Raw genomic sequence first — 15,445 nt, 5'->3', positions numbered from 1 at the left:
AGCAATGTCATTTCAGGACCCTTTGAGACTCCAAATTTTGGCTGCAGCTAGGGGGCATCTAGGAACCCTTATGCCACGTACACACGGGCAGACTGTCTGGCCTACTTAGTCCGCCGAAACACATTTCAGCGGACAGTCCGCTCGTGTGTGGGCTTCAGCTGACTTTTTCAGCGTGCAGTCTAAGACTAAGTATTACAGAATGTTGGAAATACAGTCCGTTGGACTTGCATTTCGGTGGACAATCCGCCCGTGTGTGTGCCAGTCCGCCGTACTTTTGAAATGAGCGAACTTTTCCCGCCCGGAGAAAAGTCCGCTCATTTCAAGCGGGTATACAGGTAGGCAGGGCCCGCGAAGGAGATGTCGCTGGCCCCGCCGCCTGGTATGGACTTAAAGGGGAATCCCAACGCCGAAAAAAATCGGCGTGGGGGTTCCCCCAAAGTCCACAACAGACCCTTGTCCGAGCACGCTACCCGGCCGGCCAGGAAAGGGGGGCGAGCGAGCGCCCCCCTCCTGAGCCGTACCAGGCCGCGTGCCCTCAACATGGGGGGTGCCTTGGGAAAGGGGGGAAAATTCAGTAAAGCAAACCAAACATTGCGGAGAACCAGTGGAAAACCATTGTGCAGGGAAAAACAATATAGGTTCTATATATATATATGATATTGAACAGCCCAATGAAGGAAAACAATACAGACCGGGACTTAAAAACAATTAAAAAAACATAAAAAAGGACAAAGGTAAAAACAAACCTGCAAACCTAAGTTTGGGGAAAAGCAGGTGCAGAAAAGTGTCAGAGCTGCCAGTCTAGGCAATTACAGTATCTAAGGCTGCCTTTGTGTAGGTAAATACTAAGGCATCTGGGATCTTGTTGGAATAGTACATCCAACCAGGGCCGCTGTTATAAATCAAGGGGCCCCCATACAGCCTTCCAGACAGGGCCCCTCCAAACCCCGCCCCCCCCTCCCCAAGGTGCAGTGGAACAGCTGCACTGACTTTACCTGCCTACACCCCAAAAATGAAATAAAAGTCCCTCTTCTGCTCCCACCTCTTGGGTCCCACTGTTGACCTGATGGGCCCCAGGGAAATATAGTTTAACCACTTCCCGACCGGCGCACGCCGATGTACGTCGGCAGAATGGCACAGGTAGGCATATTGGCGTACAGGTACGTCCGTTTTTATATGCCGCCCTGCCATTGCCTTCGCGCCGCCGCCGGCGCGCTCGTGTGCCGGTCGGGACTCCCGTGAGTCCGGTCGCGAGTCCCGCGGACTCGATCGGCGCTGGGATACCTGCGATCGTCTCACGGGGCGGCTGAACGGGGAGATGCCATTGTAAACATGATCTCTGCTCCATGTGATTGGAGCAGAGATCAGCGTTCACTATAACACAGCCCAGCCCCCCCACAGTTAGTAACACTCCCCTAGGAACACTTAACCCCTACACTGCCACCCACTGGTTAACCCCTTCGCAGCCAGTGTCATTTACACATAGTAATCAGTGCATTTGTATAGCACTGATTGCTGTATAAATGACAATGGTCCCAAAAATGTGTCAAAAATGTCCGATGTGTCCGCCATAATGTCGCAGTCACAATAAAAATCGCTGATCACTGCCATTACTAGTAAAAAAAAAAATATTAATAAAAATGCCACAAAAATATTCCCTGTTGTGTAAACGCTATAACTTTTGCGCAAACCAATCAATCATCTCTTATTGCGATTTTTTTTTTACCAAAATTATGTAGAAGAATACGTATCGGCCTAAACTGAGGGAAACATTTTTTTTTTTTTAGATATTTTTGTGGGATATTTATTATAACAAAAAGTAAAAAATAATGCGTTTTTTTTTTCAAAATTGTCGCTCTATTTTTGTTTATAGCGCAAAAAATAAAAACCGCAGAGGCGATCAAATACCACCAAAAGAAAGCTCTTGTTTGGGAGCCACGGCGCACGACCGCACAATTGTCAGTTAAAGCGAAGCAGCGGCGAATCGCAAAAAGTGCTCTGGTCTTAAGCCAGCAAAATGGTCCGGGGCTGAAAGTGGTGAAAGCCCCGCATCCAACCCATCCACACATCTCTAGATTTGTCTTGTTTGGTTTTTAACTGTACGTGCCCATCGTTCTGCTTTATAAAAGCAGTGGTCTCTCTGCAGAGGTTCAAAAGCAACACTTTCTGACAGATTCTAACCCCAGAAATGTTGGTTTTGGTGGTAATCGGCACAAACCCAAATAATGACCACCGGAAGATATCAATCCCTGGGGCTTCAATGTCTGATGTTCTGCTGTTCTGTTTGCCAACCGTAATTTAATTATTGCTTTTTTTTTTTTTAACTCAGAAATCTTCTAGCAATGGAGAACTTTCTGATTCTACTTCAAAATGTTCATGTGATTTGTTTTTTCCATCGACTGATCCTTCACTACCCCCATTGGTTGATCCTCCTGATGCACTTGTATTATTTGTTTCACTGTTTTCATTTCTTTTTCTTGCCACTTCAGCTACTTTATCTAATGCTTCTTCTTTGGCAGTAGTAATGATCTCTTCCAACCTTTTCATCCAGTTTGATGCATCAGTTGTATCAGTTCTAAATTTTTCATCAGGATATTCACTCATAATCAACTCTTTCACTTCAGCTTTAAGGATCTTGTTTGCTTTCTTTCTTATTCCTTTTTCAATCTCTTTTACCAGACAGGCCTCGTACTTTTGTTTACGCCAGTTTGTCCATTTTCTTACTCCATGATCTCCACATATGCAGCATGATATGAAGAGTTTAAGTCCAATGAGCAGACATATACATCCAAATCCAACAATCTGCAGAGGAATTAAAAAAAAAAAAATCCATTAGAGGAACATCGTGACATTAGGGGATGTTTATTCAAAATACAAGCGTGAGACAAAGTACTTTAAAATGTACAGTATATCAGTGCAAAAAAGAAAAGAAAAACTTCCACGCATATACTGTATGTATATATATATATACAGTGCTGTAAAGAGTAATTGCCTGATTACTGCCAGACCTGTTGAATCAAGAAATCACTTAGACCCCTTTCACACTGAGGAGTTATCAGGCGCTTTTGCGTTAAAAAAAAAGTGCCTGAAAAGCTCACGAAAAAACTGATTCCGATTAAAATCAATGGAGGATTTCACCCTGGGGCGGTGCGCTGGCGGGGAGGAGAAAAAAACTCTTGCAAGTGGCATCTTTGGAGCATGCTTGGAGAGCTGAAAAAAGCGCCTCAAAAGCACCCCTCTCCATTGAAATAAATGGAAAACGCCTCAAAGGCCCTGAAAAGCTCTTCAAAAGCGCTCAGTGTTTTACTGGCAGTTTGGAAGCACCTCATTGTGAAAGGGGTCTTTAGCTGCTTTCTCCCTGCAGCCACGGCAACATTGGCGGTAAAGTGCCACTCATTGTAGCGGCTCTCTTTAGCCGCTAGCAGGGCGCTTTTAACCCCCGCTAGCAGCTGAAGAAGGGGTTTAAAAACTGTCCATGTTGCGGCGCTTTGGAAGCGCTTTTTAGGCGCTTTAGAAGTGCTGCCCATTCATTCCAATGGGCAGGGGTGGTGGAGGAGAGGTGCATACACCGCTCCTAAAGTGCCCCTGCCCATTGAAATCAATGGTTCCCTATGGGATGCTATTGATTTGAAAAGTAGTCACGCCAGAGTGGGCTCTGCACCCTCCACCCCAAAGCACCCTGTATCCATGTTGATGAGGACAAGGGCCTCTTCCCGACAACCCTGGCCATTGGTTGTCGGTGTCTGCGGGCGGGGGGCTTATCGGAATCTGGAAGCCCCCTTTAACAAGGGGTCCCACAGATCCCGGCCCCCCCCACCCTATGTGAGTGAGTATGGGGTACATTGTACCCCTACCCATTCACCTAAAAAAAAAGTGTCAAAAATAAACACAGGACACAGGTTTTTAAAGTATTCTATTAAGGGAGTCCTGCAAGCAGCATCTTTGGGGCATTTTGGAAACGGCGGATACATCACTCCCAAAATGCCCTGGCCAGTGAAATAAATGGGCATCGCTGCCGAAGTGATTTGGCTGCGCCACAACATGGGCAACATTATAGTGCTAACACGGCACGGCCCCAGTGTGAAAGGGCTCTAGAGGTCCTAGAAACAATTATCACCCCACTTGTCAAAAAATGGGACAAGAGAGGAATCTCAACTCTTGAACACATGTTCAAAGAAAGGACCCTTAAATCGTTTGGGCAGATTGAACTCCACATCCTAACCTCTGATCACTACTTATACCTTCAATTATCTCACTTCCTAAAATCTCTGGCCTCCCCTGAAATATATTTGTACACCAAAACCAATTTGTAGCACTCTCTACCAATAGGTATGTGCTAGTAAGGTCATTTTACTAGGTTTATCCAGCACAGGCAAATTTAGGCAGGCCTACGCTGCAAGCTAGTCCTGTCTGTTTTTGATCTGGGGGCTGGGAGTGGTTAGAGTAGCTGTGGGGGTTACCACCTGTGCTTTAGCTCTGGGGCGCCTCCCCCTGTTTCCAGAGAGAAGGTTCTGGAAAGGGGGCTGGGCCTGGAACTGAAGTGGCAGGCAGCTTATGTGTGAGCGAGCCCTGACCAATCCCCATTGAGATTGGCAGGGGGCGGGTCTCATATATAAGCTGAGGTGATTCTCAGTCAAGAGTCGGCTGGATGAAGTGAGGAATGGCATGTTAGTCAGTCGCAGGAGGCCATCTCCATCTGGGGGGGGGGGGGGGTGCGTCGATCGCAGGAGAGGCCCAGGCAGAGCTGTGAAGGGAACATTGCCTCTACACGGTCATTGACAATGTCTCTGCCACCACACAGTCGGATGGCAGGGAACTCCTGGAGCAGAAGGGCAGGTGAAACTGGCGGTACGCATGGTCCAGTCAAAGTTCCTCATCAAGGACTCAGGGCTGTTGGAAGTTCGGTGAGTGTTACCACAGTGGGGCTGGAAGTGCCAAGGAGTCTGTGAAGGGAACTCTGCTAGTACACAATCACTAGTGGAGTCTTCATCAATACACACGGTCCGGCCCGGACTGGCCATAGGGCAGACCGGGCATTTGCCCACTGGGCCGGGGCTGCCCGTGGCCTGTTGATGATCAGGCCGCACAGCGGGGGGTAAGCGGCGGCCGCGGCCTGTTCATAGGTAACACAGGCCACGGCCCCCGCTCGCCTACCGCCATACGGCCTTGCCTGTGTCATGCGGAACTGGCGGCTGCATGGGCTGTGCTGTGTGTCTCTCTCACACACAGCTCAGCCTCAGTGCCGCGCTGACAGTTCCGCTCTCCTCCTCCAGCCATGGGTGTCTGCACAGTGGGGAGAGCTGCAGGCTGCTGTCATTATTCCCCCCTCGCTCCCCCTCCCCTTCTCACGTCGGCAGCAGGGGAAGAGAAGGCATTCCTATATGGTCGTTTTCCCTCCCCATTGGCCAAAACAGAGGGCCAATCAGAAGAAACTAGAGGGGCATCATGGGAAATGTAGTCCCAGAGATACATGGCACCATTGGTCTCAGCAGGGAGCAGACTACAGTCCCCAGCATGCACTCTGCTGGGGTGAAAGAGAAAACCCATAAACAAGCTGAGGAGTGCTTGTAGCAGCTACTACAGGAGACATGGAAAATGAAACAGAGGACTGTGCTGGGGGAACTAATAGCCCCAGCACAACCAGCCACGCTGCACCGCACCACCAGAGATAGAGCCACGCTGCATCGCACCACCAGAGAGAGTCACGCTGCACCGCACCACCAGAGAGAGTCACGCTGCACCACACCACCAGAGAGAGTAACGCTGCACCGCACCACCAGAGAGAGTCACGCTGCACCGCACCACCAGAGAGAGCCACACTGGACCGCACCACCAGAGATAGAGCCACGCTGCATCGCACCACCAGAGAGAGTCACGCTGCACCACACCACCAGAGAGAGTCACGCTGCATCGCACCACCAGAGAGAGTCACGCTGCACCGCACCACCAGAGAGAGCCACACTGGACCGCACCACCAGAGAGAGTCACGCTGCACCGCACCACCAGAGAGAGTCACGCTGCACCGCACCACCAGAGAGAGCCATGCTGCACCTCACCACCAGAGAGAGCCACGCTGCACCGCACCCCCAGAGAGAGCCACGCTGCACCGCACGCCCAGAGAGAGCCACGCTGCACCTCACCACCAGAGAGAGCCACGCTGCACCACATGCCCAGAGAAAGCCATGCTGCACCGCACCCGCAGAGAGAGCCACGCTGCACCGCACCACCAGAGAGAGCCACGCTGCACCTCACCACCAGAGAGAGCCACGCTGCACCGCACCCCCAGAGAGAGCCACACTGCACCGCACCCCCAGAGCGAGCCAAGCTGCACCACACCACCAGAGAGAGCCACGCTGCACCGCAACACCAGAGAGAGCTACACTGCACTGCACCCCCAGAGGAAACCACGCTGCACCGCACCCCCAGAGAGATCCACTCTGCACCGCATCACCAGAGAGAGCCACCTTGTACCTGCACCACCAGAGGGAGCCACCCTGTACCCGCACCACCAGAGGGAGCCACCCTGTACCCATGCCACCAGAGGGAGGCATCCTGTCCCCAAGCCACCAGAGGGAGCCACCCTGTACCCCCACCACCAGAGGGAGCCATGCTGTACCACACCACCAGAGAGAGAGCCACGCTGTACCTGCACAACCAGAGAGAGAGCCACGCTCTACCGCACTGCCAGAGAGCAGGTCAGTGTCACTGGGCCATGCACACAATAGGAGACAGACAGTACTGGCATGGCCACAATAGGACTGGGACACTATAATATAAAGGGGACTGCCCTGTAAAAGGGCACTGTAATCATTGCAGTGGCTCTTTTTAGTGCAGTTCCCTTTATATCACAGTGTCCCTTCACATTACAGTGTGGCGGACCAACACCAGCCGCTCCCGCTAATGTCTACCGAACCCCCCCCCCGCCCCCCCCCCCCCCGGGCCCTGGAAAGGTTGGCTGCTCAGTCTAAAATGCCCAGGCCTATTTTTTGTCCCAGTCCGTGCCTACACACGGTGGATGATGGGGAGTCCTGGACCAGAAAAGAGACTGTGGGGATCTGTGTCAAGTCGATGCTGCCTGCGGGCTCATGATTTGCAAGTTGGGCTGGCTGGGAACAGTAGTCCATATTTCCTAGAAGATATGCTTTTAACCCACTGGGCCTCCGGGGAGAGGTTCTGCAGGCCTCTGGCCTAGTGGCAGCGAGCAACAAGAGCCATAGGAGGGAAGCTTATTCAGAGTGGCCACCTACTATCCAATAGAAGAGGATGTGTCATATTTCAATACAGTAACTACAAGTTTGTGCAGGAGGTGAAAGAACATTGCTTTTACACGGGCATTAGTGATGTCTCTGCCACCACATGGTCGGATGGTTAGAGAACTCTTATGCCCCGTACACATGGTCAGAAATTCTGACGCAAAAGGTCCAATTGAATTATATTGTCGGAAAATCCGATCGTGTGTGGGCTCTATCTGACTTTTTCCGTCAGAAATTCCGCCGGAAAAAATTTGAGAGCAGGATCTCAAATTTTCAGACAAAAAAATCCGATCTGACTTTTTCCGATCGTTTGTAGAGAATTTCCGATTGGACAAAGTGCCACGCAGCATGTTCAGGTCAAATTACGAGACCAAAGCTATTGGCTACTAGCCTCTACGTGGTCCTGTCGTAACGAACGAATTTCATCGCTTTCCGACTGATCGGATTTTCTGACAACTTTGTCCGACCATGTGTATGCAACACCAGTTTAGGACAAAATTTTGTGGTCGGGAATGTCCGACAGTGTGTACGGGGCATTAGATGGAATAGTCTGCGGGGGTTGAGCCGCAGGAGGAGCAACAGTCTGCATGGAGATGCAGGAGGAAACTAATATTAAATCCTATATGCACATTATATCTTCTGGCTCTGACTTTATTCAAAGTGTATTCAAATCCTTAAATATGATGACAAAGTTTTATCCTATGGGCATCCCATACTCCTATCCCTATCCAAGTCGTACCCCCCCAATAAAATAACAAAAACAAAGCTCGCAAAAGACTGTTCATTGTCTCTGGAAGTGATGTATGAAGTCTGGCAGTTGGGTGATTTGGTAGATTGTTTGTTACTATCTGCAACACCATGGCTACATATAGGTATAGAACATTTCCCTCCAGAGTGTCGGAGAGTTGTTACTCTCATCAGTGGCGTAACTAGAACCTTCAGGGCCCCGATGCAAAAAACCATGAAGGGCCCCCCTGAACCCCAGCCAGGGCCCTTCCCTCCGAGTCCTCCGGTGGAACTCCAGGGCGTGGTCACAGGTATGACCTTTGTGAGCTCTGTAGTTCCACCTCTGGTATCAGTATTTTTTTATTTATTTTTTAGGTGCCCCATTGGGGGACTGTCCCTAGACAGGATGGGGTCCCCGTCCCCAGAAGAGATGAGGTCCTTTTCTCCAGGGCAGATGAAGTTACTGCCCCCAGGTGAGAAGGGGTCCCTGTCCCCAGGGGAGATGGACGGGGTATGTAATGATGTGTGGGGGATGGGGTCCTCTCACTCACCATGACCAAGCTCTAGGCCGCGCACTCATCCATGTTGGCCTGGGCTCCATCCAGTGTGCTGGACGGGCGATCGGCATATCTCCCAGAAAGACCTTTCATCATCTGTGTATGACGGTGGAGGAGGGGGGCTGGTAGACAAGCCTGCAGTGTCCTCCGGGGGGCTCTCATAGGGCTGCACTGCATCTGTGTGCTTAAAGTTTGTTTACCCGGGAGAAGTATGCAGTGCAGTGTGTGCCGGACTCGGGGGGGGGGGGGGGACTCTGGCTAGGGAGAACAGACATCGGACTGAGCGGCAATGCATGGAGCAGGAGAGGGGTACTCTGAGGAGCCGGCTGAGGACACAGGTCATGCGGGGAATGCACAACTAAAGAGCAGCCAGTGCGATAGTCGAGCATAAAGCTCTGCTAGTCACCCTCCACCTCCAGCCACCCATGTGCATGGTGCACTGGTACCCCTAGCTGCCTATGCTGCTGCCGGCCATATGTAGAGGGGGCTGCATGGGCCCCCTGCATCACAGGGCCCGGTTGCGGTCGCGACTGCTGCACCCCCTATAGTTACGCCCCTGACTCTCATCCTGCTGGGTGCCAGGACACTTATCACTAGAGGATGGAAAACTAATCTATCACCTAATGTATCTGAAGTCATTGAGATGGTAAAGCAAAATGATGTCTTTGAAAGCCTACTGGCCTACAGACATAGACACAAAGGACTATTTGGTCACAACTGGAGTCTATGAAATATATGGGTTGAAATCCATTAAACATTAATTATGAATGTATGATATGCTAAATACTCCTGGTCAGACCACATTCTGTTACTTGTTGTTTCACTGTTCTACTATTCCATTGTTTTACTGTTTTTATAGTTTTATTATTTTATTATTAGTAGTATTATATTATTATTTCTTTACTTTGCCTGTTTGTTCTACCCTCCTTTATTATGCATACTCTTTATACTCCTAGTTACCTTGTATGTCCCCCCACATCCTGATTCCTGACACGTGTACTAATTCACGGCTGCTCTTCAAATACAAGGGTCCTCGGTCAGTTGGGGGGTAGGGATGGCCGAACTGTTCGCCCGGAGGTCGCTTCGCGGTGAATTTGGCGTGTTCGCGATTCGCCCAATCAGCGGACTATTGCCGCTGTTCGCCTGGCGGACATATGTGTGTACAGTGTGAAAGAACTTTGACCTATGATGACACATCCATCATGGGGTACAGAACAGCCAATTGAGACATTTCAGCACATGGACAATTGGACGTTCCCCCTACCTTATAAATAGACCTGATCTGGTGGCCATTTTACATTCTCTTATGTCAGTTTAGGGACAGGACGCTGTGTGGAGCAGGGAGAGACTGTAGTGACACAAATTGCTAGCTATTAGGTCCACAAAAGTCCTTTTAAGGACTGGTATAGGTGTACAGTATATAGGGTTTAGTGCACTGCTGTGCTGGTGATTGCAGTGCAGGGAGGGACAGGACGCTGTGTGGAGCAGGGACAGTCAGTTTAATCACTAGCTATTACTATTAGATCCACAAAGGTCCTTTTAAGGACTGGTATATGTGTACAGTATATAGGGTTGTACACGTATAATATATTTATATAGAAATATATTATATAGTATATTATATTTATATGTCCAAATATAGAAAGAATATTATACTTGACCGATTCTGCAGCAGTCTTTTATCAGTGTAGTGACTGAGGGACAGTCTGCAAATCACTAGCTACTAGGTCCACAAAGGTCCTTGTAAGGACTGGTATAGGTGTACAATATATAGGGTGCTGGTGCACTGCTGCTGACTGCTGTCCTATTCTGCAGCAGTCTTTTATCAGTGTAGTGACTGAGTGACAGTCTACAAATCACTAGCTACTAGGTCCACAAAGGTCCTGTTAAGGACTGGTATAGGTGTACTATTTGTCAGTATATAGGTGTGTAATACACGTATAAAATACTTGCACATATAGAAAGCATAGTATAGTGCATTTCCACTGTGCAGCATTGTGACTGCAGAGCGGTTCTGCAGTGTTACTACAAAGAGTGCACTGACACCAGCACTCTATCACGGTGCTGGTGTCAGTGCACTCTATCACGGTGCTGGTGTCAGTGCACTCTATCACGGTGCTGGTGTCAGTGCACTCTATCTCGGTGCTGGTGTCAGTGCACTCTATCATGGTGCTGGTGTCAGTGCTCTCTATCACGGTGCTGGTGTCAGTGCTCTATATCACGGTGCTGGTGTCAGTGCTCTTTATCACGGTGCTGATGATCATCTCCTGCACCTTCTTCATAGCCTACCCTGACCTTTCCTCTCCTCCATTGCGTTCATGCGCTCCATAGTCCTGAATTGTCACAACAATTTCCCATATAAAAAAAGAATGCTTGTAGTTGTCGATCCCAGATTCACCTCATACATGTGTTATGTCAGTGTCCATGTGATGGGACCATGTGTGCACAGCTAGTAAGTATTTTGTGGCTGGAAATATGACCTGTAGGTTTTTAAAGTTCGCCTCCCATTCTGTCGGAAATTCGTTCATCTCTATTGGGGGTTCCTTTGCGGTTTGGTACCCTTGGCGCAAGTGAGTGTTGAATTTCCTTTTGAGCACTTTGCTGCACGTGATGTTTCCCATAAGATGTACACACATATATATATTAGAGGTTGACTGATATGGGTTTCTCTCTGGCCGGTGGCGATATTTAGAAATCACGGCGGCCGATGGCCGATATATGATGCCGATTTTTTTTGGGCCGATATGTTAGGCCAATTTTTATTTTTTATTTTTATTTTTTCCTTATTTTTTTTCCCCCCCTTCATCTCATAAAATCTAACAGACACCTTTCCCACTGGGGAGTTTTTCAGGCGCTTTTGGGCTAAAAATAGCACCTGTAAAGTGCCTGCAAAACAGCTCCCTTGCAGTCTGTGTGAAAGACAGACAGCTGGCAGGATGTTAAAAAAAAAGTCCTGCAAGCAGCACCTTTGGAGTGGTGTATACCCCTCCCCCACCACTCCTGCCCATTGATATTAATGGGCACCACATGAAATGCGATTTGGCAGCGGCGCTTCACGGGTGCATTTAACCTCTTCCTCGGCCGCTAGCTGGGTTATATGCGCCCCACTAGCAGCTGAATAGCACCGCTAAAATGACAGTAAAGCGCCGCTAAAACTAGCAGCATTTTACCGTCAACGCCTGCCCGCTCCAATGTGAAAGCAGCCTTAATAAGTGATACAGAAAATTTCTTACATTTAAACATTTATTAAACAAAACAAACCTCCAATCAGTGTACTTCTATGTATAATTTAGATAAAAAAAAACAACAACTATATATTAAATATTAAATAAAAACAGGTAATCAAAACTTTTGGATGAAAAAAAAATGGGCTAACTTTACTGTTTTTTTTGTTTTTTTTGTTTTGTTTTTTAAAATCAGTGTATTTTTTTTCCCAAAAAATTGCGTTTGAAAGACCTCTGTGCAAATGCCATGTGACATAAAATATTGCAGCAACCGCTATTTTATTCCCTAGGAAAAAAAAAATATATATAATTTTTGGGGGTTCCAAGTGATTTTCTGCCAGGATTTTTACTTGTAAGCAACAAGTTTCAGAAAAGATTTAGTCTTTAAATGGTTAAACTGAGAACTTCTACACACAGAGTTCAGTTCATTCAGAATTATAAACATTGTATCTCTTTTCTCATTTTGGCAGACTGCCGAGGAGGTCGGAGGTCGCTTCACTGAAGACTCAGGCAACTTGCATTGACTTCTATTACAGAAGTCATTTGCAAGTCGCGCTGAAGTTATAATCGGTCTTTTTATCAGCACAATCTGCAGATGCCGATTAATTAAAAAACGGCAAATATCGGCCAATATATCGGTCGACTTCTAATATATATATATATATATATATATATATATATATATATATATATATATATATAATTGTTGATATATTTCCTGTATCTTAACTAAAGTGTTTTTTTGACTATAAATATTGAAGCTCCTGAAAAAGCGACAGGTCACGAAACATGTAGAGCACAATTTTTTAATCCATGAGGATATGTGGAAACCAATTTGCGACGAATATATACATATCAGTGTGGCCATATTTACAATACCTTCAGTATTGGCACACAGGAAGTATATTCCAGTATATCCTCCAGGGGAATCACTTTGAGTCCTATGTGTTTTTATTACACATTACTGTCTGTATATGTTGTGATTTTTATGTGAATTATTAAAATGTTTAATTACTTTTACATGTGCCTATCAAGTCCATTATTCCCAATTCTACAATATCTGTTCTACCCTCCTGGTGACCTAAATGTTATCCATACGTTACTTAAATGGTCTATGCAACAAATACCACAGATTTGGTAACTTTGGAATCAATTTCTGGCTTCTCAACATATCTTCTTCAGTTCCCCGTTGGTGTAGTACATGTTCAGGTGCTTGTTGCACCCGTAATGTGGTATACCTACTTTCAATATAAACGAATGAAACAAAAACATCCCCATAGACACCCTCCTAAACCTTGTGGACGGCCTTCCCAGATGAGTTGAAGTTGTTATAGCTGCAAAGGGTGGGCCAACTCAATATTGAACTCTACGGACTAAAACTGGGATGCCATTAAAGTTCATGTGCGTGTAAAGACAGGCGTCCCAAAAATTTTCGCAATATGAACAAACTGTCACTGTGCATATACAGTATAAATATATATTAATACCTCATACCTTAGCTATTGGTTTTACTATAGCATCTTTGTCTTCTGATGTTCCAAACAAACAGTCTATGTAGTCTCCATCAGTTAATACAATCATGATCCATATTGTAGAAGCCGTAGTGATTTGAACGAAGGTGTGGATTTTACGACAGCCCCCTTTTGCGCAGCACAGTTTAAGTGTTGGATATACGCCTGAAAACTTGCATCCAAGAAACAGAAGAATCAGCCATGGTACAAAGATATAGAACGCACTGTAGACAATTGCCAGTGTATAGTTTTTGGGACATTTAAAATCAACATCAATTAATCTCCCCAGCAGCACAAATAGAAGAGCCACGACGGTAGCTGTCACAGTCTTGAAATAAGACCAAAAATAAGTTTGGGATGCCGTTATAATTGTCATGTTTAAAGGAAAAAGAAATGTCTTGATCTGATGTTGGCATCTCCTTGTCTGTCATCTGATCTTCAGTAAGTCCTTCTCTGTGCAATATATAAGTAAAAGTTGAACCTCAGGAAAGACGAAACTAAAAGTGAAAAATTCTACAGAACAGTAAAGATGTTGCAAATTCTGTGCAAATTCTATAGCCATTTATGGTCCCTCCTGGTACCTTCTTTTTATTGTTATGTATTGTTTGCACTCTTCCCCATCCCCCTTTTTTTTTCTTCCCCCCCCCCTTTTTTTTTTCCTTTTTTCTTTTTTCTTCTCTCTTCCAAGGGGACTATTGGATGGAGAGGGTGGGTGGTCTTTCAAATGTAGGAAGGAGTAAGATTTGAAAAAGTACCCAAGTTTTGAATCGGTAATTGTATGTTGAGTGGTATGAGGTAATTAAATGTATATTGTGGGGTATGGAAATGCATTCTTATGTATATTACAGGAAATTACAGTTGATTTTAATTGTTTTTGCTTTGTCTAGTTTTCTTTTTTCAAAATGTAATAAAAAGGAGTTCAATACATTTTCTATACCTTTCATTCTGTTACTATAGACACAAAAATGGGCAGCTCTGATACAGTCTGTTCATTACATTAACACAGCTTTTTCTGTTTTCTTCTGAGCCATTGCTTAGTAAAGTTTTATTGCTGCTTAGTATAGCCCCTTGACCTCTGGAAGATTTACCCCCCCGAAACCCCCAGTGGCCAAGCGTATGAGTCTATGTAAGGAATGTCTATTCAAATAGCTTAGAGGGAATAGAAAGATAACGTTGACAACCAGATGTCTTTTGCACCTATAAAACATCCTCATAAGGCATAATCAAAAGGCCCTATATGGCTGTGCCTTAAGTAGCCGAGGTATTATTTTACCTTGAGTCAAAGTAGGAGGTAAATGTTCAGGGAGAAAGGTACACCATAAGCAAGCCTATGGTTGCCAAGACCAATGGGACAATTGTGGTCCTTTGGGTGGGTCACATTTTGCCCTAGTATATCAGAAGGACAGAAGTTTCGTAAACTATCCCATGGCAGAAGGACTCACGCATCTGTGTTCAGACAAAAATCATCATGCGTTACTAGGGGTCAGAACCCTAAAAGGAACCGGGCAAAAAGAACCAACTCGCAGATCCTGACAAACCCGTTTCAATGATCCGTCTTGCGTCTGACAGAGGATGGCGAAGCTCTCGAGCTGCAATCTGTAGCCCTTGTCCCCTTGGCCAATCAGGGATGAGTCAGAAGAGGATCTACAAGGCCTCTGTCTGTTGCAACGTGAGCGTGGAGTAACCTTTGAGTGGGTGGAGATCCAAGGTTGCAGGAAGGAACTGTACAAATCAGGGACAGCTACAACCAGCTACCTACCTGCCTGGGGTGTCACAGAAGGTTTGCAGGTCCACAGGTGTTTGCAAAAATGCTAAGCGGTTCCCTACTGTGGATGTCAAACAGAAAGGGAACTTACATCGTACCCAAGTCGCGTCAGTGACCTCATCATCATAATCTCCTCCATCCTCATCATCTCCTCCCTCCTCATCATCATCATCTCCTCCATCCTCATCATCATCATCTCCTCCATCCTCATCATCATCATCTCCTCCATCCTCATCATCTCCTTCATCCTCATCATCATCATCTCCTTCATCCTCATCATCATCATCTCCTCCATCCTCATCATCATCATCTCCTTCATCCTCATCATCATCATCTCCTCCATCCTCATCATCACCATCTCCTTCATCCTCATCATCATCATCTCCTTCATCCTCATCATCATCATCTC

General features: G+C 46.7%; 1 protein-coding gene across 1 annotated transcript; it reads right to left on the bottom strand.

Moving 5' to 3' along the window:
• Positions 1–972: 972 nt before the first annotated feature.
• LOC143958065 (uncharacterized) lies at positions 973–13,695 on the bottom strand. Its single transcript, XM_077467518.1, has 2 exons — positions 13,255–13,695; positions 973–2,802 (listed from the first exon to the last, which is right to left on the bottom strand). The coding sequence occupies exons 1-2, from the start codon at positions 13,645–13,647 to the stop codon at positions 2,326–2,328; spliced, it is 870 nt and encodes a 289-aa protein (XP_077323644.1). The 5' UTR covers positions 13,648–13,695; the 3' UTR covers positions 973–2,325.
• Positions 13,696–15,445: the final 1,750 nt, after the last annotated feature.

The sequence above is a fragment of the Lithobates pipiens genome, unplaced genomic scaffold (genome assembly GCF_037356315.1).
Source record: "Lithobates pipiens isolate NorthernLeopardFrog02 unplaced genomic scaffold, aLitPip1_a1.2 Scaffold_56, whole genome shotgun sequence".
In the NCBI taxonomy this organism is placed as follows: domain Eukaryota; kingdom Metazoa; phylum Chordata; class Amphibia; order Anura; family Ranidae; genus Lithobates; species Lithobates pipiens.
The sequence above is the reverse complement of the archived record's forward strand: the minus strand, read 5'-3'. Positions and strand labels throughout refer to the sequence as shown.